The 25,625-nt window shown below is 42.0% G+C and overlaps 1 protein-coding gene across 1 annotated transcript in view; it reads right to left on the bottom strand.

The window, feature by feature from the left end:
* ENPP1 (ectonucleotide pyrophosphatase/phosphodiesterase 1) overlaps window positions 1-14,564 on the bottom strand; it is a 45,330-nt gene extending 30,766 nt beyond the window's left edge. The window contains exons 1-2 of the mRNA XM_083731118.1: window positions 14,130-14,564; window positions 793-865 (exon numbers count right to left, since the gene is read on the bottom strand). Coding sequence (XP_083587244.1) covers window positions 793-865; window positions 14,130-14,333 — 277 coding nt within the window. The 5' untranslated portion in view covers window positions 14,334-14,564. The remainder of the gene's footprint in view (window positions 1-792; window positions 866-14,129) is intronic.
* Window positions 14,565-25,625: the final 11,061 nt, after the last annotated feature.

Genomic DNA, 25,625 nt, shown 5'->3' with positions numbered 1-25,625 from the left:
GCAGAGCTCAAATGATGTCCTTGGGCTCTACACTGGCCTAAAAGTAGGAAAATTGTTAAATCTGCTGACTAAAACGTCTCCTTCATGTGACACACATAAATATTTCTACCCATGCAATTCCTCAAACAGCTCATTTAGCATACAATGCAAGTTGGTATGTTTGCCTTTTCTGCAGTATGTTAAGTGTACCATTGGCAAAACAATGTGGAAGCCTTTGCATGAAACATAACCAACATGAGAGCCACAGCTATAAACACAATGGATTAGTCACTGTACATGGGCTTTGTGGAAAGGGACTTTATAGGATGGCTGTCTGACTTTCACTTGCCTTTGAGTGGAATTTAATGTCATGCAATTATGATTGTTCCATAAATGCAAGCATTTCTGCTTGCCCGATGGAACAAGCTCTCCTCCCCTACCTCTGTGTGATCCTGGAGGTTCTTCCAACCCCCCGAGCCAACTTGGGGGCACAGAGCAAGGGGGGGGAAGCCTCATTGCTCTAGCAGGACTCATTGTACTCATTCCCACAAGTGCACCTATCTGATTGAATCCCTCATTTAATTAACTAAGATTTCCTTTACTGGGTGACAGGCCTAATAAAAACTTTATCATTTGCATTCATAATGTGTATTGTGACAAGATTGTTACAGAAATTTTATGACAAATGGAAAGTTTCATAAATGGGAAAAAGGGCAGAACCAATAGTGGATCCTGTGTACCGAATGAATGCAAGGTGAACCTTTTATATCTAAAGAAACTCAGCTACTTATATTAGCATTCTTCATTACTTACCATCTCTTGTACAGCTAGGTTTCAGCCCAAATATACATCCTAGGATTGTTGTTAGCACAATGACACATAATACCTAGAACAGAAGAGATAATAGCAGTCAGTATATATATACTTATCACACCAATTCACATTGCTTATCTTCACTCATGCAAACAGAAGTAGTGCTTTTAATTACTTTTACTTGAAATGAAGCTGGCCCTGGTGACTCCAACACAATCGTTCCAAGAGCTGATTTAATTAACAACAAATGAATGATTGATGATGAAGATTTTCAGAGTGAACTCAAATTGCAGCTGACAGAAGTTGCACAATTCTGCCCAGTCTATGCGATCACAGCTCTGACATGTTGTCATCATGTGTACAACACATGTTTACTGTACATTATGCAGAACAACACACAGGGCACACATTAAATATGTTCTTTGGAAGTTCTTAATCAACCAAGAGGGTAAACAGCAATCAGTCAACATCCTCCAAAATTATACTACACTGTGAAGTTAAAGTAGCATTAGGGCAGTGATACAAGAAACCAACCTATTCTATATGTTCAGCTAGAACTGCATGTTACATGTCTCATGAAACATGACAGCCAGGCATTTAATTTGTCCCACCATAGCATCTAGGACAACTCATTTATGTTGTTATATGCTCTTCCCCACATCTAATGCATAAATGGCTGGAATTGGGAATGGGTGTGGAAGCAAAGCAGGTACCATAATCGTAAGTACCACAGGCCCAGGGATGTAAGAAGACAGCGATTCCCATTCGATCCTTTCCCCCGTGCCCATGGCACTGGGCCAGGCAGGGGCCACGCTGCTGGCCTGCTGAGCTGTGCACCCAGATGCACCCTCATTCTGACTTGTCTTCATCACAATCAGTGTTGTTTCTGTTCTGCTGCACTTCAATTTCTACCAGTCTGTTATTCATCTCACTGTTCATTCATTTTCTTGAAAGCAAAAGCAGTTTAAATGCAGAAAAAGTCGTCGATTAAGTTTCATTTGCAGGCTAGGGGTGATGGGTGGGGACCAGTGCTGATTGGTTTCTGTTCCTGACATAGGGCAAAATAGGTGAACAATGAGTATTTCTGCTTCTGTTTTCATCAGAATTATCTGGCACACCTAAGCCACAATGTAGCAACCATAGAACAATTACAGCTGCCTTCTCTTCACAAACACTAAGGTTGTGGACACCAAGAGGAGCTTGCATGCACACAACTTCTCCAGCTGTGCTAAAGTTTTAATGTTGTCACTTCACACAAATAGAAGAGGGTTATTATGCTCTTTTTCTCTCCTGGATGCCATCTGGTATCTGTTGTGGTGCAGGCAAAGGATGAAAGTTAAGTCACATCTTGGGGTTTTTCCCAGCATCACAGAAAAGTTCTAATTACATCAGAATAGGAAAACTGCACATTTCTGAGGATGGTGCAACAGAGCTGCTCCAGTGAAAGTTCCACTTAAATGCAGGGAAATGTCACAAGAGCGGAACATTGATGGATGGTGCCAAATGTGGTAAATGTTCTAAGAGAAATAATAATTTATTTGTTTTTATTATAAATAGAGGCTTCTTTCTAAAGGGATAAGAGCATAAAATGGTTTTCAGATTATCTTTCTGAAAAACAAGAAGGCAAAATTGGTACATTTAGAATTCAGCTACTGGTAGCAAGAGTAAAAACCTCAAACCTCAGACGGTTTACTAAAAACCGGACAATGCCTAAATACCACCATGCCACCTCTCTAAATGCCACAGCTGAATAGTTTCACATTACAAGTGGATATAACTCATCTAAATGAGTAGTCCTCATAATATCATCATGGTTGGTAGAGAGAGGATGAATCCCTTCCTGTGGTGAGGAAGTCTTACAGAAATGATAATGTTACTTATGAGCTGCACTGATTCATGTCATTTTGGGTTCTCATGCAAGCCACACACAGGCAAGTTCACAGCACCACAAACCTCAGAACATTACAAAAATATTCATGTGTTTACAACAAGTGCATAGTACCTAGAACTTGGAAATGTTAGCAAGAACATCCCAGTGATTTTGACAGAACAAATCAAACTGGAAGATGAATATTTATGAAAATGATCCATAACCATTCATTTTATTGGATACACAGTACAATTAATTTTTACTAAATTAACAGTATGAGTATCTGATGTGATACAGTAGTCCTATTAGGGGTTAAAATTGTAAGTTATCAATAATGTTTCCCATAACAATATACCAACAACCACTTTCAGTAGGGTGGCACTTTTACATTGACCCAGCACTCACTACAAGCAAAATTAGCTTGTGGATGCCAACTTTCAAAGAATAAGATGAAGCTCAATCACGTTTCACTTTGCTTCCATGCATCTCCAAAGAACAACATGGTCCTAGTCCAAGTACCACTTGAAGATGCTATGGTGAAGGAATGGCCACAAACTATGCACACTTCTTAGTCTTTGAGGAATTTCCTTCCCTTCTAATTATGTTGTTGTTGTTGTTGTTGTTGTTGTTGTTGTTGTTGTTGTTTAGTCGTTTAGTCGTGTCCAACTCTTTGTGACCCCATGGACCAGAGCACGCCAGGCACTTCTGTCTTCCACTGCCTCCCGCAGTTTGGTCAAACTCATGTTGGTAGCTTCGAGAACACTGTCCAACCATCTCGTCCTCTGTCGTCCCCTTCTCCTTGTGCCCTCAATCTTTCCCAGCATCAGGGTCTTCTCTTCTCATAAGGTGGCCAAAGTATTGGAGCCTCAGCTTCACAATCTGTCCTTCCAGTGAGCACTCAGGGCTGATTTCCTTAAGAATGGATAGGTTTGTTCTTCTTGCAGTCCATGGGACTCTCAACAGTCTCCTCCAGCACCATAATTCAAAAGCATCAATTCTTCGGCGATCAGCCTTCTTTATGGTCCAGCTCTCACTTCCATACATCACTACTGGGAAAACCATAGCTTTTACTATACAGACCTTTGTTGGCAAGGTTATGTCTCTACTTTTTAAGATACTGTCAAGGTTTGTCATTGCTTTTCTCCCCAGAAGCAGGCGTCTTTTAATTTCGTGGCTGCTGTCACCATCTGCAGTGATCATGGAGCCCAAGAAAGTAAAATCTCTCATTGCCTGTAATTATATTTTGTCCAATTTAACAAATATCCTATCCCTCATTTGTCACAGTTTTACTACCCTCTCCCTAAACCTGGGAAAAGTTAAGCAGCCTCTCTCTCAGCTATTCTTCAAACAGGTGAACTCCATTCAAATGCACTAATCCAAATTGCTTTGGAATTAGAAAGAAAAGTTGAAGAAAGATACCAAATCTTACTCTGAACATGTGTAAAAACGTTTGACTGCAGCTGGTGGAAAATGCAAAGCAATGATTGGGGGGGGGGGAGCAATTAATTGGTTTTCAAAAAGTGTAATTTGACCTTTCCATTAATTGCAGCTTCCAATTTCATTCTTGAGCAGGAGAGTCACAATGATATATGGAACTTTGGAAGAAAAATTTAGAGTTGGCTTTGGGGTTACGGAGAAAAGAAGAAAATGTTCTGGTTTATTCTGAGAGGTATTTTTGTGCTTGTTTATATTGGAACAAACAATTGTATTCAAGCCATGAGCTTTTGTCTCCTTATTGCTTCCTCTGTGTGGGAGGAAAACAGAAAGCATTACCTTGCAAACATTATAGGCAATGGCAGCAGGTGATCAGATAAGTGGGGAAACATTTTCTCATGCTAGACAATGAACACTAGGGCATAATAGTTTGGAAGATCTTCCAGATGAAAACCAATTAGACTATGAAAGCAACATGATTTTGGTCCTGATTTGCCCATGTTTGCTGTTCTGCAAATAAGCATTGTTAGAAGAAATTATGCAGTCCAAATGGTTTGGGGGTCCAAGTGTGTGTCAAGGCAGGCAAAACATTTGTGGTGGTGGTCATTACATCTTTTGTAATGTTAGTAAGGTGGTCCTAACATCTTGGACTCACACCTGTCCATGGAGGCACAGGTCAAATCTGTATCCAGGGCAGCTGTTTACCAGCTCCATCTGGTATGTAGGCTGAGACACTATCTGCCTGCAGAGTGCTACATGCTCTGGTTATCTCCTGCTTGGACTACTGCAATGCGCTCTACGTGGGGCTACCTTTGAAGGTGACCCGGAAACTACAACTAATCCAGAATGCGGCAGCTAGACTGGTGACTGGGAGCGGCCGCTGAGACCATATAACACTGGTCTTGAAAGACCTACATTGGCTCCCAGTACGTTTCCGAGCACAATTCAAAGTGTTGGTGCTGACCTTTAAAGCCCTAAATGGCCTCGGTCCAGTATATCTGAAGGAGCGTCTCCTCCCCCATCATTCTGCCCGGACACTGAGGTCCAGCTCCGAGGGCCTTCTGGTGGTTCCCTCACTGCGAGAGGCCAAGTTACAGGGAACCAGGCAGAGGGCCTTCTCGGTAGTGGCGCCCGCCCTGTGGAACGTCCTCCCATCAGATGTTAAAGCGATAAACATCTACCTGACATTCAGAAGACATTTGAAGGCAGCCCTGTTCAGGGAAGTTTTTAATATGTGACATTTTAGTGTATCTTTCATCTTTGTTGGAAGCCGCCCAGAGTGGCTGGGGAAACCCAGCCAGATGGGCGGGGTACAAATAATAAATTATTATTATTATTAATTATTATTATTATTATTATTATTATTATTATTATTATTATTTAAAAAACACACACACACCTCAGAAGAGAATAAAAAAATTCCTTCCAGTAGCACCTTAGAGACCAACTAAGTTTGTTATTGGTATGAGCTTTTGTGTGCATGCACACTTCTTCAGATACACTGAAACAGAAGTCGCCAGACCCTTATATATAGTGAGAGGGTGGGGAGGGGTATTACTCAGAGGGAGGGTGGGGAGGGGTATTACTCAAAGGGGTGGTGGGAATGGCTGATAGGTGTGGTAAGCTTGTTGACAACTGTTAATGACTGCAATTGGTCTTACAGAAAAAAGCAAGGGGTGACCAATTGCAATTGTAAGACCAATTGCAGTAGTTGACCAAACTGCGGTAGGCAATGGAAGACAGGAGTGCCTGGCGTGCTCTGGTGCATGGGGTCACAAAGAGTCAGTCACTATCTAAACGACTAAACAAGATTTAAAAGAAGCCAACCCAGTTGAATATCATTATTTCTTAAAGATATTTTGTTTAGTACCTCTGAAATTGTTGACAATTTAACACAAATTATGCAACCCTTCAGGATATTTCATGCAAAGCAGCCATTATCACCATAACACTAACATTGTTTCCTGTAATCTGTCACCTTGGAGAAATGCATAATTACAAAAGAAGGTCTGTATACTTTGCAAAGATCCAGAAATAATGATTTCATTAATCAAATGCTCCGGAGTGCATGGAGTGTATTGAATAACTTAAGCCTTTGGTACTTGCATGGTGTGCTGTGTTAGGGTAAATTGAAAATGCAGGAATAACCAACACTTCCTTAGACACATATGCAGGAGGTGCCCTCTACCTTGTGTGTTTCCTTCCTGTGTGGAGTGAACTATCCAAGAGCACAGCCTTATACTTTGCCACCAGTCAGCCATACCAATTGCCAGCAAATCAGTGTGCAAAAGTGCAATGTAAGTTATAGAGATCTTATATACTAAACCAGAGCTGGCCCTGTCCTGCCCCAAGACAAACATATGACTGCAGAAGCGTGGCATGTGGAATGCATGTGTTTTATATATATACATAAAATTCAGTGGTAGTAACTGCATGATAAAGAACACTTCACATGGCTGAGACCAAACCCAGATTAGCTTGGATTTTCCAAAGGGCTAGTCTTGTGCCATGCTTTGAATCATGATGTACTTATTTGGCAGCCACATATGGATGTCATGGTCAATCACCCCTCAGAACTTGGAAACAGTCATCCCACCACCACACCTATCCTTTTGGTTGCCTGTTTATTTATTGTGTGGTTGCAGAACATACATTGCTTGAAGTCAGCCAGTGGCAGTGCTTAGTCAGTTTCTCCTATATGAAACCATTGTGTTTGCAAATGCCTTTCAGCTTGCTTTGACCTTTAGCAGCTCAGGTTTTACTTTTAACAGAGGTAAATTTATTATTATTTCTGAACTTTACAAAGCGATATGCCGAAGGGCTAGCCTTATTAGCAGCTAAAGTGGATGTTCTCCAAAACTATTGGTATGTGCGGTGTGATTTCTACTGAAAAGAACAAGATAATTTTGAATGAATCATTGCCAGTCATTGTGAATAAGCATTCAAGTGCATATTAGGAAATTATGGCTCATTTTCATGCAGGAGCAGGCACTTAACTAATAGCTGACATATCTAAGTACAGAAAGTGCAAAAGGATTGTTTATATGGCCAAGTTCAACAGGAGAGAAACACGAAAGGTAAGACAAATTCACTCTTATTTAAGATAACTTGTCTAGATTATTTTCCTTGAATTGTTCTAGCACAATATTGAATCTATCACAACTTTCCTCTGAAAACGATTAGCGTACCTGACTAAATAAAAGCAAACATGGTTAGTTTGTTGTTCCTACTGCTTCAGTGCTTTCCCTTTCACCACTCTGAATTTACAACAAAACAATATGACAGGCAGCACTTCTTACATACAAAACTGGTGAGTTGTTGTTTTGCTGTCAAATTCTAAAATAGAAATACACAATAAGGAAGATGCCTTATAGCAAAACAGGCCATTGGTCCATCTTGCTTAGTATTATCTACACTGGCTGGGACAGCTGTTCAGGATTTCAGGCAGGCATCTCTGCTAACCCTGCCTGGAGATACCAGTGATGGAACCTAGGACCTCCTCTACATGCAAAGCCAATATCAAGTCCAGCAAAAGCTAGAGGAGCACAAGTTCTCCATCTCTGTTTAGAAGGCGTATCAGATTATTAGTGAGTTGAAATCAAGAAACAGAGGACCAAGCTGTTGGAATGGTTAAGTGGGGTTCATCATGGGTTTCTTCTCTCATGGTAACAGGGCAATACTCTGCATGCTCACTCAAAAGTAAGTCCCACCATGTTTGGTGAGGCTTATTCCTAAGTAAATGTGAATAGCACTGCAGCCATGGAGATACAGGCAAGCAGGGACAAAAGCCTGCAAATGTAGGTGCACGGTCCAGAAGAGCCAAGAAGTTCATTAGGAAGTTGAGGTATAAAGTTACAGCTGTACATTGCCAAAAACTGTACATATTTATTCACTGGCAAAGAACCACCTGCTCTTTGATGTGTATGCCAAAGCACATATGATTTAAGGGCATATGACTCAGGGTTGCCTCTTTCTGTTAAAAAGACGGCGATTATGCATTCTGCCAGGAATGGTGTAGTTTTCCAAGGAACCACACTACTAAATGGCCCATGCTATATAATACTGGACTTGTAAATTGTGATTAATTGCTCATGTTCATATCAAACAGCATTCACTTAGAAGTTTTATTTCGAAAACACAGACAGACAGTGCTCTCCCTGCCTCCCCCAATTGAACTAGATCTGTTAGCTCCTAGATATCCTGCCCTTTTTCTGTTAGACTAACTTTGGTATGAAATTAGTACAGCAAAATGATTTTAATCCTGGCTCACATACTTGTATAGATGCAAACAGCACCATTCCTTCATTTGGGTAGAAGTGATTACCATCAAAAGTTCAAAGCACACAACCAGACAGGGGTCAATTTGGAGTGGGGGGAAGAGTTATTAATACAAAAATCAGCAAACTTGGATAAATATCAGCAATTCCAGTCCTGGGAGAATCTATAGAATTTGAGACTTGATAGGCAGGCGTCAAACCATCAGGAAGGAGACTGGAGGAGATACCAATTACATGGTTTCTGCTGATTCAGGCATGCTTATTCATGGCTTACCTGGCTTGTAAAGGAGTCCACTCACTCCCTTACACTTTTTGAATCCCTCTGCACCAGATCAACCTGAAAGATAGATGATTGGCCTCAATGCTTTACAGCACATTGATATACCTATAGAAAACTCTGATGGCCTTCTCAAGGCTTAGGAGCTGCTAATGGAAACCTGGATAAATAACACCAGGACTCTCTTGCAGGAGGGTCATAAGGGGCATGCCAAAAAAGGGATAGGTTTGGTATCTGCACCTCTTCTGCAGAAATAAGAGTCAGCGCTCTGTGTAGCCCCTAGACTCTCAATCTTCTATGTGGAGAGGTCATGTGGGGGCCCGTACTGGATGCGGGGTAAAGCACAAGACACAAGGTCCCTTTGACAAGGTGACTCTTTACAAGCACAAGAACTGTGTTCATTAATACCTTGGTGCATACTTGCTTTGCTTCCATACTACACTCTGCCTTGTAAAAGCTTGTACTGTAACTGGAACAACTTTGTATGGTAACATTTGTTGTTTAAAGAAAATAATAAAAATTGCAGTGGGGGGAAGAAATCAGAGAATGCTGTGGGCTTCTTCCAGCCCAATGTTCTATGCTCCCAGGAGCATCATATGTTGAAATATTGTATATCAGCCTGCCTTGGGCCTGAGAGCTTGTTTCTTCTCATTGTTCCACCATAGGTTGTAGCCTGCTGTGCACTAAAACAAAACAGGGCCTTTCCCTCATTTGTGGAATTCCCTCTCATTGGACATGCATGTGGCACTGCTACAGTTTGGAGGTACTACCAGATTACTTGCTTTTGAGCACTTGCCCTGATATGTTTGCAGGGAGATTAGAGAATGTTTACTTAGCATTCGTGTCTGTTGTTGCAAGATTAGACTGCATGGCATCATAGCAAGTGTATTTTCTCATCACTTTCCTTATCACAAAAAGTACGACCTTTTGAGGAAGCTGGTTTCTTGCACAAGACCTCCAAATCAACTGTAATTGTGCAACCTGAGTTTGTTAGTATGTGACTGAATCCCATCCAAAAATAACAAGTCTGGAAGCACCCTGGCTTTTAGTAACACACTTCTTCACCCAGTTCTTTGGGGGAACTTGATGTAACAATGTCAGCTACAACTGATGTCATCTGCTGTCTGCTGTTATTTATTGATGTCAGGGGCTCAGGAGCAGAGGCACAGGGGAGAGAGGAAATGGAGAGCGAAGGGGGAGAATCTGAGGGCAGTGTAGGGGAGTATGACAGTGGCAAGAGAGATTCCATGAGCTTCTCCAGCGAATCAGAAGATTCCCAGAGGGGGGCGCCGAGGGCCAGGGCAAGGGGGATCCCAGGGGGGATGCACCAGAAGCAAGGGGCCAGCGGGGACTCCCAAAGCAGCAGCGGGAGATCAGGACCCGTTCCCCCACCAGAGCGTAGTGGGGGGGAAGAGTCCCATGTATCAGGGCCAGCGTCTCCTCCAGCAGGGAGAGAAGATGAGTCAGGGCTGACCACGCCTCTATCGGAGAGTGAGGGAACGGAGGGGAAGTCAGGTCCAGCTAGCCTCCCCGAAGGGGGGAGCAGTGACAGGAGCAGTGTAACGGTCAGGAGAAAGGTTGCCGGCTGGGCGCGCGCGCCAAGTTCGAATGTACAGGCACGCGGGACAGCAGAAAACCCGGATTGGGAACCACTCTGGGATCATAATTAAGAGAGGCTTAGAAACTGATGAAATAAGTTGTTGTTGTTGTTGTTTCAGGTATTTATATACCACTTAATATTCAGAAATTATAAGCAGTGAAATTAATGAAACATGTCAATCAAATAATGTATAATTAAATAAATAATCAAAATATAACGGCTCCTAATCCTCCATTCTAGTCATACTCTGTTCGCAGATGCAGTTCATTGATGACTAATCACTATGCAATGTCTCCATGTGGGAATATTCAAATTTTCAATGGTTCAAGACATCTACTTTTAAGCATAAAATGTTATATCAGAAGCAGTCCTGAAACAATCTTTGGTATCCCAAATACCCAGCAGTAGCTTCCAAAACACAGAACATTTCATATCAATGCACCAAACACACTACATTCCACTGTCCTACAGACACATTCATCATACTCCATTCTCTCTCTCTGCTCCTCAGCTTCCCATCTACATTGTGTATTCTGGCCATACTGTATTCTTGTTGGAAAGGCAACAGTGCTTAACAACTTGATATTTTTAATAAGATTATTTAAAATGCAATCTTAACCCCCACTGCTCTGGAGTAAGCCCTGCTGAATTCATTAGGTCTTGCTTCTGAGTAGACATGCTTAGGAACACACTGATATTGCTTCAAAGATACAGCATTGGTCCATGCATCCTCCTCCTAGAAAAGGCCCATTTAGTCATGTTGGTTCATAGAAAAATCCAGAGTAGAGCAATACATTTCTTAGGACCAACCAAATGTCACAAAATAGTAAGGAAGCTTTTCACTTCTTCAGAACTCTTCACCAGGCAAAGCGTTGGAGAGAAAGAGAGAAATGGCATGATGTTAAAACAAAAAAGTTTGTAGTTTTAATAGTCTAAAAGATAGAGGAGACTGAATGGAGAGTAAACTGGAGCAGACTATACAGTAAGTTACTTTGAGTTTAATTCTTTGGAGAAAAGGGACTGATAAAATAAGAATAAGAGTAATATTGTGGACTTTATGAGATAGGAAAAACCAGTCATGGCAGATCTTCCATTACATTGAAAATATAAAATCTAGTCATTACTCAGATCTATTTTTTTTTTCATGTTATCCATTCCTATCATTCTTTCTTCTCATCTATACTGTAGAACAGCAACATATTCAAGATACTATATGACTAACTTAACAAAGGTCATAGTCCATACCTCAAAGGTTTTATGGCCTACTGTGCACAACCCAATTAATCGGTTTAGAACCTGACAGCAGGTAAGCCTTCATATTTTAGTTATATAGCCAAGCATCTTAATTGCTCATTATGTTACAGAACAGATTGGGAACGTTTGACCTAGAGAGGGAAAGGCAATCCTTTTTAAATTGATATGTACTTCTATTTTTAAAAATTGTAAAGGCTTGAGGAACAATTCTCCTCACACCTGCTGCACACATGATACAATGAAACAAGTGGAGAGTAAACCACTTCTAAAAGTTTATGTGCCAGGTTCAGCAATTATATTGGCAATTGTGGGTAACTATGGGTGTTTCAAAATACTGTAGGCACCAGTTTTGTTGAAACATGATGCAAGCCAGTGCTATTTTTCTAGAAATTGGGGTGCCAGAACTCACCATGAACTTCTCCCTTGTTCTCTTATACTAATACTACTACTACTTTATTATTTATACCCCACCCATCTGGCTGAGTTTCCTCAGTCACTCTTGGTGGCTCCCAGAAGAATAGTAAAAACACAATAAAACATCAAAAATTAAAAACTTCCCTACATGGGGCTGCCTTCAGGCGTCTTCTCAAAGTCAGATAGTTGTTTATTTCCTTGACATCTGAGAGAGGGTGTTCCACAGGGAGGACGCCACTACCAAGAAGGCCCTCTGCCTGGTTCCCTGTAACTTTGCTTCTCTCAGTGGCAAAACCACCCAACTGAGAGGTGTCAGAACTGAGTTCTGATGAGTTCCAGCTGAGAAAAAGCCCCGATGCAAGCTATTTGAGTTGCAACAAACATTTCTTCAGACAATTCTCAGCTAGATACCTAGCAGGATTTCATTCCAAACAACCTTCTTAAGAGCCAGATAGATAAATTCCAAAAGATTAGACATATCTAATCACACACACAGCGCACACACAAACCCATGCAGTTCTGCCTGCACTCCATCACTTAAGCATACTAAACAATGAGACAAAACCAGGGCTAGGACTTTTCAAACAAACATCAAAGATATCTCTGTTACAAGTCAAAGGGACTGTGATCCACTAACAAGATTTAAGATTCCACACTCAAATCCTGAGATAGTGACGGTTATGGTATCTCCAGGCTTTAACTACTACCCATTGAGCTGGGTCCAGAAGTGTGACTCACTCTTAAGAGCAGAACACTGCTGCATCAGATGTTCTCCTCTGGGACAGCCCTGACCCCAGCTAAGTATCTCAGAAAAGGAGTAAATGTGTAGAGGGATATATTAGCATACTTTCCTCCAGAATTCCATGTAAAGCAAAGTTCTCAAAAAGCGATTCTGTTTTATCAGATTTTCCATCAAAATATGATGAAGAAAAATGCTCAGTTCACCACCAGCATCACACTATGTAATTGACAGATTAAGAAAGATGGGTCAGCAATGGAAGTGGACATAAGGCATAATCATGCAGGGCAGGGTAGCAGCACAGCTGCATCTTAATATGACACTCACTGTATTTGTTTGTTTGTTTATATTATTTTCCCACTTCATCCCAAGAACAGGTTATAATATACTCTTAACTCAATTCATCTTCAAACTATTCCTTTGAAATAAATTATGCTGCAGTTTACACATGCAGAAGGCCACTCCTGTGTAATGTGCAGTAATTAATCTGGAATAACTCTCACTCCTTCACTGTGATAGTCAGTAAAGCAGATTGCCATCCTCATTATTCCAGATGAGTTTGCATTAGAAAGGTGGGGCAATCCAACTTGCAACTACTACTCTAAAGTCAAGTGCCAAGGAAAGTTTAAAGAGTGCAAATACCATAGACTCTTGAATATTAATTTACTGACATGAATCATTGGCAATGTCAGCTATTAAGTCCAGTGTATGGAGAACCACCATTTCACCACACACCAAAGTTTTTCAATGCCCTAATATTAGTGTGTTTAAATCAGCTGGCTCACTATTAGTGAATACTTTCAAAAAGGAAGATGCTGTGGTTAAAGCATATCTGGCATGCTCCTAACATCCTCTACTGTCTGATGCAACACATGCAGGTGTGGAATGTGAGTAACCAATGCTGAGGAAATTTACTTCTGCACATGCTCAGGGGCACCTTATTCTTATTCACTTGTCGTTTCACATGTTACGGCACTGAATTGTTGCAGTGAAAATTGTAGGTGGCCAATTTCAAACCTTCTCTCTCTCACACACACATAGTATTTTCCCCTGTATTGGTAGGAGATGACTTGCCAAAGGTCAGGCAGCATGTTTGCTGTTCCTCCTAAATTAAAGGCATCCCACTCGGTGAAGCTGTGCTGCTGCCTAGGTGCTTTAGCAAAGCCTGCGTCACTTTAGGATGCCAGCCACATCGTTTGGGTCCCTTAGCCAGATTCACAGAGTGGCCCGAGCAAATATTTGCTTCTCCCTCTGCAAAAAGACGAAGGTCACCAACCATCACTTTGGAAAGCTTGCCTTCGCCCAGCGAGCTGGGGACTGCGTGGAAGAGAAGCGTCCCCTTGGAGCCTCACGGCAGCCCTGCCAGGTAGGCTACTTTGCCGGCCGGGGGTCGGGTTTTGCGCCCGCTCCGTCCCCGGGTCTCTCGAGGCGCCTGGCTCCGGAGCAGGGAGCGGGGCGGCGAGTCTCCTTACCAGGGAGAGGACTTTGTAGGGGTTGGGCTCCTTGACTTTCGCCCTGAGCGCCGCCGCTTTCTCCGGCTCGTCCGCCACCTCCATAGCTGCCAGCATGGGCACCGCGGCGGAGTTCTTCTTCTCGGGCCCGTCGCTGCCGAAGCCCTTCTCCAGCGGCGGAGGAGCCACCTTGGCTTGGCTGTTCCTCAGACCGGCGTTCTCCATTCTCTCGCCCGGCGCCTCCTGCGCCCTCGGCTAATAAAAGGGCCGTGGCTCCGCCCCCTGCCTGGCTTTGGCGGGCTTCCCTCAGGCCGCGAGGTGGGCGAGGGAAGAACTCGGCGCTCCGGGTTCCTCGGGTTCCTGCCTCGCCTCCCCCCGCCCCCACCCTCTGGCCGTGCGCACTCTCTGGGGAGCCCGGTGGCTTTTTCTTCTTCCCCCATTCGTGTTCGCAGGAGCCTTCCTCTGACGCGCACCCTTCCCGGGAGATGAAGAGGAGCCCGTGCTGCTGGTCTCCCTGAAGGAGCTTTCTAGAGGATGGTCATCAGCATCACCACAAGGGCTTTATTATATATCTGTCAGGAAGCTGAGAAGATGGCAATGTGTGGCTCCAGAAGCCGGCGGCGCAGGAAGGTGACCGGGGTTGTTTACACGGGAGAGTGTGAAGAGGCAGCGTTTTCCTCTGCGGAGAGGAAGGGAAAGTGGGTGGCTGGGCGAGGGGAAGACTTCCAGCCTTCCTATTTGTACAGGTTCTTCCAGAAATCACACTCCCCTCTCCAGGCGAAAATGGAACAGAAAACGGATAAAAAAGATGGAAAGGCATCATCCAAAGATGGAACCGACTTTTTTGTCCCCCATGGACCACTTGGGAATTGGCTGGTGAACACTTAAGGGTTTTTCTGCCTGTTGTAGCAAGTGCCATGTGCTGTGCTAGGTGTTTTATGATTATTATTTTTCTCCCCACTGTTGTATTACAGTTTGCATTTCACATAATTCAAATGGCAGTTCAGTAACATGCAATACAATAAATAATATACAATAAAAGAAGCAATAAAGATTCAAATAAAATCAAGATGAATATTTAATGCAAGATACGCCATGGGCCACCAGAATGAGGCTTGGGAACCATGGGAAATAGTTGTTTATTACATACCATCTCTAAAAACAAAACCCAAGGACTATCTGATGTTCATCTTTGTCTCCCACATCCAGTAAGAAACAGTCTTGCAAATGCAAACTTACCTTCCTTGGAATTTCTGCTACAGTTTGATGCATGGTTACTTGGAAGTGATCCCCACTGAACTAAGACATTACTGCAGAGGAAATATGCTGTGTATATAAGAGCTGGTTGCTCCTTTTGTAAATGCACATGGAACACACACCTGTAATATATATATATATATATATACAAAGAGAGAGAGAGAGTTTTGTTTCCTTTTTTCTTTCTTTGCATACACTCAGTAAAACTGCCAATATAATGACATCATTATACAAGTCTATGGTGAGACCACACTTAAGAACACTGTGCACTGTTCTGTTTGCCTCACTTCAGAAAGGACATTGCAGAGTTGGAAAAGGTTCAGAAAAGGGCAACCAAAATGCTCAAGGGGCTGGAGCAGCTCCCCTATGAGAAAAGGTTTGCAACATTTGACACTTTGTAACTGAGTTAAAAGGGACATGGGTGGTGCTGTGGTCTAAAGCACTGAGCCTCTTGGTCTTGCCGATCGAAAGGTCAGCAGTTCGAATCCCAGCGACGGGGTGAGCTCCGATTGTTCGGTCCCAGCTCCTGCCAACCTACCAGTTCGAAAGCACACAGTGCAAGTAGATAAATAGGTACTGCTCCGGTGGGAAGGTAAACGGTGCTTCCGTGTGCTGCTCTGGTTCACCAGAAGCAGCTTAGTCATGCTGGCCACATGACCTGGAAAGCTGTCTGCAGACAAACGCCAGCTCCCTCGGCCTGTAAAGCGAGATGAGCGCCGCAACCCCAGAGTCGTTCACGACTGGACTTACGGTAATTGTCAGGGGTCCCTTTACCTTTACCTAATTGAGTTAAAAGGCAAGTAGGGGAGGGGGCATGATAGTGGAGCTGAATGTTGGAAGATTCAGGAGCAGCAAAAAGAAAGCACTTCTTCATATACAGACTATGGAATTTGCTCCCATAAGGTGGGAGCTTGCTTTAAAAGATTAGACAAATTCAGGAAGGATAAGGTTATCAATGAGTACTAGCCATGGTGACTGTGTTCTGGCTCCACTATCCAGAGGCAGAATGCCTCTGCATACTAGTTGCTTGGAATCACAAGTGAATTGTTCACTGTTGCACTGAGGTCCTGCTCTGGGGCTTCCTATAGGCCACTATGGGAACAGGATGCCAGGCTTGATGTCAAATCCAGCAGGGTTCTACTTTTTTTAACAGAGCAGGTTTCTCTGGCCCTTGTTTATTTGTTTATTTACATTGCCTTGAACATTTGCAAACAAGTGTGGGGAAATGCAGTGGGGAGATGGCTGTGAAGCTGCTTTTAGCCATGGTGCCATTAATTAAAAGGTGGAGAAGGTGAAAGAAGCTAGAGGAAGAACAGAGGGTTTCAGCTGAGATCTACCAACACTCTGCCAACCCTTAGTCACTAGACCTTTTATCTGATGCCATTTGTTTGGTTGGTTGGTTGGTTGGTTGGTTTTGCTTGCTTGCTTGGAGCATTTGTTCCCACCCCCCAAAAAAAAATCCTACAGAAGCCCATGGAAAAGTCTTTACATACTTCTCAGGACTGAACAAAATAGTCAAAGTCACCATATAGCAATAGCAAAGCCCTAGGCAGATGAGCAACAACATTTGGGCAAATACTTCACATATACCACTTAAAACAATTTTGAGTCTACCACTGTTGTGCATGAATGAAAGTTTAAAACTGCAGTTTCAAAATACTTTTTCTCAGGTTTGTAAACTTATTGACAGCCATTTGGGAAATGGATTTGCAACTGTATCCCAACCTTCCTGGTTTGTTCTGTCACCTTTGCACTGACGCTTGTTGCCTTCTGAAATGCATTTTTAGTCCTCCATTCATAATTTCCCCCCATCTGGGTAATGGAACTAACATCCATCTTCCTTAAACCTTAAAGGGAAAGAGGCAACATAAGCTGTATTTACATTTCTCTCAAAAAAGGAAACAAAAACCCCCTCACCCATATGTAATTTTCAACATTTTCTAGGTACTGGACATTTCACAAGCCCTTTTAAACTTTTGAACTGTATCTTCTTTCTTTTTATGATGTTGTTCTATTTGACTGACTGTGCTAAAATTATATTAGCTATGTTCAGAAATGAACACTGCTGGGCAAGGATGAAAACCACAGTAGCTGGTACAAAGGCCAAGCAATACATATGCAAATTCCATTTATGAAATTTCTATGAACCTTTTCTAGGAAGTTAAAGAGCACTTTGTATGAGAGCAAACATTACCAGAAATTATCTGTTTGGTTTAGCATCATAAAACGATATGTTTAACATTCTAAAAATGTATATTTTTTATGTTTGTCTGTCTAAAAAGATATAATTAACAAAAATGTTTGAAACTATCTGATGGCTTTTGCTGTTCAACTGACTCTCCAGAACATTAACTCTGATCTTATGTCAATGGGACTGGACTGCAATACTATGTATACTTACCTGGGAGTAATCCCCATTAAACACCATTGGATTTTCTTCTGAAAATACATGCCTAAGATTGCACTGTAAACATGGTTGACATTCTTGTGTGTCAGCCTAAATAGTTTTTGGATCATGCTTGCTAAACAGCACATAAAAAATTATTAACACCAATGGGCTTTCAGTGAGATAATTGGTCAGTAATTTGTAGACCAACCCCATGTTGCCTGAGGTTTCTCAGGTCACCAGAGTGACATGGTTAGAGTGGTGCTGTAGTGGCTTCCATGCTGCAAATGTGGTATACCTGATGGTGCTTTTGTAAAATTATACCACAAAGAGAGGTGTGTGTGTGTGTGTGTGTGTGTGTGTGTGTGTGTGTGTGTGTGCTTAAATCCAAATCCCCAATTGTTGGAGTTTTTTGTTATCAATAAACTAACTATCTTAGTTTTGTCTATATTATTTACTGTACTTATGGGTGATGGCCAATGTTAGTCATACCCAGAGCAACCTCAATGAAATTGTTGGATTTACGTGGCTTAAATCCATTGGTTTCAATGAGCCTACTCTGAGTGTGACTTCAGTGGAGATCACCCTATGTGTTTACTTACTTGAATAATGTGTATACCATCCTTCAGCCTATTTGGATTTCACAGCAGTGTACAGCAAATTGATCATAATGTAATAATAAAACAGCTGCAATGCTTGAACCATGTTAAAACACCAGCAATTTAAAGTATCCGGGTAAATAAGAAAGTTTTTGCCTGGTGCCAGAAAGATTGCACCATCAGCACCAGTCAAACATCTTTAGGGAGGGCAATAAGAAACGTGTATAATTCACAAAAGGCAATAATAGTAGTCTATCTATGACAGTGATGAGGTCTCTGCTGAAGTTCCATCTCAGGATGTTGGATTACATCAGCTCTCACTGCATTTCTTTCTCTGTGTTTTCCTAAGGTAAACATTGCCATAACTATTTTTAATTCTAGCATAACTTCCTGAAAATGAGTCCTGTTAGGAAAATGAGCTCAGCAACTTTTATTCAAGCCATTTAGAGTTTTGCACTACATTAGACTTCCCAATTAAGCCTTGGTGTCATGGACAACTAATGCAGTATGTGAATAAATATTAAAAATATTTATGTTAACTTGCTCAGATTCCTACAAAAACCTTTTCATAGTAGTAAATGGGTCCATTGATCTTCTCAGAGGCATCATATGAGATATCAGTAGGAGGAAGGAGGCAATGATGGTAAACAGCTTTCCAGCAAGGGTAACAGCCCTTGCAGTGCAATCGTATGTACTCATTTACTCCCATTAAGTTCAGTACCAGCTGCAAATAAATAAATTTCAGTGGGTTGCACTCTCCTCCAGACTCTAGGGGAAGACTCTTGTGTAAGATGTCGGCTACTGTCCTATAATGAGCTCATTTCCAAGGATTGTGAGACCTTCCTTTTTGTTAGTCTTTGCTCTTCAGGTTTTCCTCACATTTGTCACCAGACGGGAGAGGAACCAATTTAGTCCAAATGTCAGCAAGGTGATAGTTTGGTGGCAACCCTCTCAAACCTCACTTGATATAAACAATGGTATCTATTTTCATCTGGAAGATGTTGGAAGGTATGATTAAATGGTTTGTGAATTGCAGTTTCAAGACTTCCGAGGCCATAGGGTGATCTTTACTACTGAGGTGGGGAAAAGCAAAGATCTTTTAGAAGAGAGCTAAAGCCAGAAGTTCCACAAATTCAATGTCCAGCTTACTCTTCAGAAGTGAGAAAATAACATCTGCAATCACTGGGATTTTGTGGGTTACAGGGTTTTTCTTTTTCTTGAAGAGTTGTGAAACGGTATGAGGGGACATATTGATGTTTCTGTGGTGTTGTTAGGACATCTTGTTCTCATTTGGTTGGGGAGGATATGAGTGGCATGTTCAGTATTCATTAAGAGTCACCATGCTGGTGAGTGCGTGTTCTACTGCTTCTGAGTTCTGCATAACCAATGCCAGTTGTAGAAGATCCGCTTCATTTATGACATAGCTTGCTACCAGACGACTTGTTTATTGAACTTCAGGATTTGTTTGCACAAAGTATTCAGGAACTTATATGATTCCATCAAGCAGTCATTTTGATTTTTCGGTAGGTAGATTATATGGCAGTGTATCAAGCAATTGTTATCCCCCCACTTTCCCGGCTATTTTCCCAACATTTTCCTTGCTGGAAACATTCTGATTCTTTTTGGAAGTGGGTTTGTTGCAAGTGAATTCCACCCCACAAATAGTGATATTCTGGAAGTGGCAGCAGTAGATTTAGGGGTGAAGCTAAGATTAACTGAATATTTTCTGTGAACAGAATCAGTTTCAAGCACACCGTATGAGCCTAGGAAAGCCTTTTGATGAGTAAGTCATACTAGGAATTCTAAATAATTTGAAGGTCATACCACAATTGAAATGTCATGCAATTTTTTTTTCAGATGTCTGTGCCTCAATTTGACTTTGGTACAACCATAAATAAATCATCTCTGTATAGCAGAGGACTTCCAGACAGATGTTTATCATGGGATCAAACTGTTAATGCATGCATGTTTTTCACAACTTTCACATGATGTCATTGAAATCAAATGTGAGTCCCTATTTTCCCTTCATTTAATCTGGATTGACCCTTTCTCTTGAAAATTCCATTTAAAAACCGTCGCCAGTTTTCAGATACCAGAATGATTTGTTTGCAGTTATTTACAAATTTGCAAATTAATCCTCCATCTGAAAGTACTCGTAAACTAGTGAAATAACTTTTGACACAGTGACTTTCATTGCTCCAATTGAGTCTCATTGCACAAATAACCTCTGAATTCTAAAGTTGTAACAGGGACTTAGGGAGCATTTCATTAATGGCTTCTTGTGATTCCAGGAAAGTCATCTCACCCTGGGAAAAACTTTATGCATTGCCTACAGATAGATGCTGGTGTCCACGAAATGCTGGAAAACATTTAAACATTTAAACTTTTGCTCAGTCCAGAAAAAAAGATGTGAGTCCAATCCTCTGCAATTTATTCAGAAGAAAGTGCCACTGAGTTCAATAGGATTTGCTTACAACTAGCAGCCAACTGTATCATGAGCACAAAGAAAACCCATCTGCCAACTGAAGTTTAGGGGAGGATCACACTTCCATACCACCAGCTAACATTCCTCATGCAGTTGCGGCAGTTCCTTATATCCCAGAGGAAGAGCAAAACCAAAGGTCAAATGTGACAATGCACTCCTGGGATTAGCAGACCACAGCCAAGCAACAGGAACAGTGCCATAAATTCAGGCTTCCCTTTACAATTTTAGTAGACAGATGAATGGTAGATCAAAGGCTAGACAGATCATACACTGAGATTTCAGAGTCCCATTTTCAGCCAATGCTCATGTAGAATACTCACTGTCTGCTCATTTAGAGCAGAGATGGATTTCATAAACAGTCCCTCTGGATTGCCTGTGATTAGTTCCATATAATAGAGATGACAAATCAATGTAAGCTTCCTTTTGAGGAATGACTAGCAGGCAACATTGCAGCTCTCTCAGCCATGCGATGTGGAGGTGCTGATAGGGAAGGTGTGGCAGCCCCAGGGCATGCTGGGGAAAGAGCAGCAGGAGGTCTGACTCAAGACTGGCAGATGCATCTCAGCTCTCCATATCTGACCTGTCCCTGTCCTTGCTTTTGGCACAATGACCTTACCTGTTGGACTGCAGCCTAGAGCAAAGGAGTGAAATGCCTATTAGGGGCTCCCCCATATTGTAAGGGTGGGGTGTTTGAGACCAGCAGGTTGGATGGTACCCTTTGAAGCACTAAGTTACCTGCCAATTGTTATCCTTACATGGGAATGTAGACTAGAGAATGATGGGGAACATTCACTGCCATTATGCGTATTTAATCAAAGAGTATTATCATTAAATAAGGAGTCAATCAAATAATAAAGGAAAAGTCCAGTTTACATGTTAGGGAACCTCACCTGGGGCACAATTATTAGTGTCTCAAATCCGCTGAATATCAGAATACTGAAAATGATATTTAGATGCTGCCAACACTCACACCTGCATTTGCTGATTTTTAAACATTTCACAATCTGGGATTGTCAGTAGTCACTTGTAAATGTTGACAGTCATCACATTTATGACATCCATTGCAACACAAGTGCTACTGCACACACCACTTCTATCAAAAGCCGTAGTGCCAGTTGCTAATTTTCTCTGCATGGTTTTACAGAAAATAACCGGGGTACTGGATATAACAAGTTCTGAGACTTCTCCAGCGTCACTTCATTTAAAAAAGGTATCAGAGACCAATGCCTGCCAACAGCCACAGCAGTCACTGTAGTACATAGTAAACAGAGGGGTTCCCGTTTATGCGAGCCACAGTGGTCTCTGAAGAGGAGGAAGTTAATTACATGAAAACATAGTGGGGGGCCTGTTTAAAAAAAAACAGTTTTTCTTGGCACTTTGGTAGGGTCACAAAATCAGACTCTTGGAAGTAAACTCAGTATTTCGCAGCACAATTCAAAGTGTTGGTGCTGACCTTTAAAGCCCTTAACATTCAGCCTGGACACTGAGATCCTCCTCCAAGGGCCTTCTGGCAGTTCCCTCACAGGGAACCAGGCAAAGGGCCTTTTCAGTAGTGGCACCCACCCTGTGGAATGCCCTCCCATCAGATGTCAAGGGAATAAACAACTATCTGACTTTTAGAAGACATCTGAAGGCAACCCTGTATCAGGAAATTTTTAATGTCTAATGTTTTGCTATTTTTTATATGTGATGTAAGCCACCCAGAGTGGCTGGGAAAACCCAGCCAGATGGGTGGGGTGTAAATATGATGATGATTATTAACTATTTACACAGTGGAAAGCCCAATATGGGCATGGGAAGCTGTGTCAGACCACTTGTCCATCTCTTTCTCTATTATCTCTGTAATGACTGCAGGGCCAGATTTAGGTTTGCTGAGGCCCTAAGCTACTGAAGGTAATGGGGCCCTTTATATGTCCAGCTGTCCTTTGTCAACAACAACTTGTTGCTGTTTTTTGTGTTGAATATATGCTATATGGCAGGCACGTCCAACTTCCAAGAGACTGTGATCTACTCTCACTGTAAAAAAACTGGCAGTGATCTACCCATTGGATTCACCAGAGTTGTTGAGCTTTTTGGGGGGAGGGTGGTTTTTTCGGGGGGGGGGGTAGGCAGGGTCCCATGATCGACCAGGATTGACCAGGGACACCCCGCGATCGACCTGTAGATTGTGATCGACCTGTTGGACATCCCTGTTATATGGTAATTTATAGGCCCATTACTTATATCATAGGAACCTACACAACACAAAACACTGTTGCTGTATGTAGGTTTTATTTTAGTTGTTTTTTATCTTATATTTTGGAAATGTACATCCAGGGTTTTATTTCTCTTTAATTTTTTGTGGGGCCCCCAAGGGAGTGGGGCCCTAAGCTATAGCTTGTTTAGCTGCACTGAATGACTGGTGGCAGCTCTCTAGGGTTTCAGTTTGGGTCTCCCAGTATTACCTGGAGATGCCTGTGATTGAAACTGGGATCTTCTGCATGCAAAGCACATAGAATCATAGAATCATTTAGTCCAACCTCCTGCAATGCAGGAATATGCAATTATCCCTACAGATTTTGAACCTGCAACCTTGGCATTATCAGCAGCACACACGTTCTACCACTAAGCTGTTTTCCTTTCCTGATACCTGATGGTGTCCACATTTTCTTTCAGATTTTTTTTTGGGGGGGTGGGGGTTAATACAAGAGAGGTTTAACAATCAATCCCTCTTCACAGGGAACATTGGGGATTACAGCTGCTGGAGGGGAATAGCATCTCCAAACAACTCTCATCACCTTTAGCAAACTACGGCCCCCAGAATTCTTTTGGGGAAGCCATGACTGTTTAAAATAGTGTCATAGTGCTTCAAATATATGGTGAGCACAGGTATGTCTGAATTAAAGAGTTCCTTTTATTTTTCAGAATTTTGCTCTGTCCCCTTTGTGCTCTCCCTTATCTTTTTTATTCCTAATAAATGTTATATAAAGTAATTTCGTTGTCCCCGAGAGGGGGCAATGACAATAAAGAGGATATTATTATTATTATTATTATTATTATTATTATTATTATTATATAATTTGACAAGTGGTGTCTAGCTGCAATGCTGCCAGCTCACAGGGTTGGGGGGAAACCTCTCAGGAGCCCAAGCCTTGAAGTTCTTGCTATGAAGATACAGGAAATGCAGGTTGATAGAGAAAAGCAGGCTTTGGGGGAAAGACAGGGAGCTCCCTGTGTAAACTGAGAGGGATTGACTAAGCAGCATAGGGTCTGCTGTGTCTGCTCCTTTGACCTCCCACACTTAACCTGTAGAGGTTAAGAGGGGCGTAGTGGCAGTGATTTCTGGATCATTTGAGAAATGTGACTGGCCTGCCTTGCCAGGCAGTTGTGCAACAAATGGTGTAAGCAGGCTCTTTTAACCTGCCCCTTACAACAGAGACTGTCTAAAGCCTTGTACTGTTACGTTATTGCACAAAGCTGTTTAGCGTTCTGAGAGGAGAGAGGCACAGCCAATTTGAGTATTTATTAGGCAGGGTCTGGATCAGGGAGAAAGTAACTGAGTTGGTCTAAAAGGCTGTCCTTTTTAAATGTCTTACCAGAAAAAGGTGATGTAAGCAGTGTTCTAAAGTTAGCTGAACTCTCCAAGCAGCCAGGAGAAATTTTACAAAGACAGAGGGTCCCCAGCAGTTGCACTGGGTTGTGGAAGTATTTGGCTGGGCTAGAGGTTTAAGGAATTTGGCCGGAGGTAAAAACCAGCAAAAAACTAGTGTCATCAAGCCACTTTAAGACCCCAATGTAGGTCTCTGTATCCCCTTATAAGCCTAACACCCACCTTAATAAACCAACAATCTTTGTTTAAAGTTCATCCTGTCTTTTGTATAGGTGTCTATATCATGTCTAAGCTTTCTACACAAGCTACAAGGGTTTTTTGAGTAAATATTGGCAGAAAATTAGCAAAGCACAGATACCTAAGCTTGTGTTTATACAAGTGAGATTGAAGGGCTGGGTCTCCCTGACACAGACGTCAACAGAAAAGTTTTCCCATTAGTAAGTAGTCCTCAAGAATACACAGTACTGTATTGGAAAATTCCTGCCTGTTCACTGTATGCACTCATGTTTATGTTTTTGTGTTCATCTCCTGACAATAATTAAGCTTTCAAGGTTAATACGGCACTCAAAGAAGCTACTTTTGAAGGGTCAAATTCCAACTCAAAAATCGACAGCTCTGCATATGAATCTGCACACTGAATAATTCAGTTGCATAGCTGGACAACTACTCAGCAAAGTGGCATTTTAGCCCCTATATTGCAACTAAAGGGTTGGGACTGAGTCCTGATTAAGAAATACCCAAATCTAGTGGTGCTGGCAAGTGAAGTGAACAGGCGTGCAGCCCCTCATGATAACACAATAACATGTAGCAATATTCTTGACAGCAGCTGAAACTCTCTTTCTTTCTTTTGCAAGTTTGTTCCTGTTCATAATTTCAGTGGCACATTCTATTATTATATACAAAATGCTTTTAAACCTTTAGATTTTATTTTATTCATATGTTAAAAGTTCAAATTCAGTAGTTTCATGTAATCTGAAGTCCTTGCACCATCAAAAGAGAGAGGGAGGGAGGGAGAAATTCCAGGAAACCACGTGGAACATGGAGCTGCAGGAATGCTGGGAGAGATTTTTCCTGTCATCATTTATTACCCTAATAGCCTGAAGATCTGTAATTGAGGCTGAAATCTTAAACACACTCATTCCCACTGAATACACAAGTGACTGACTTCTGAGAAAGGATTGAGGATAAATTTGATCCAGTA

The sequence above is a fragment of the Podarcis gaigeae genome (assembly GCF_964106915.1).
Source record: "Podarcis gaigeae genome assembly, chromosome: 3".
Classification (NCBI taxonomy): domain Eukaryota; kingdom Metazoa; phylum Chordata; class Lepidosauria; order Squamata; family Lacertidae; genus Podarcis; species Podarcis gaigeae.
The sequence above is the reverse complement of the archived record's forward strand: the minus strand, read 5'-3'. Positions and strand labels throughout refer to the sequence as shown.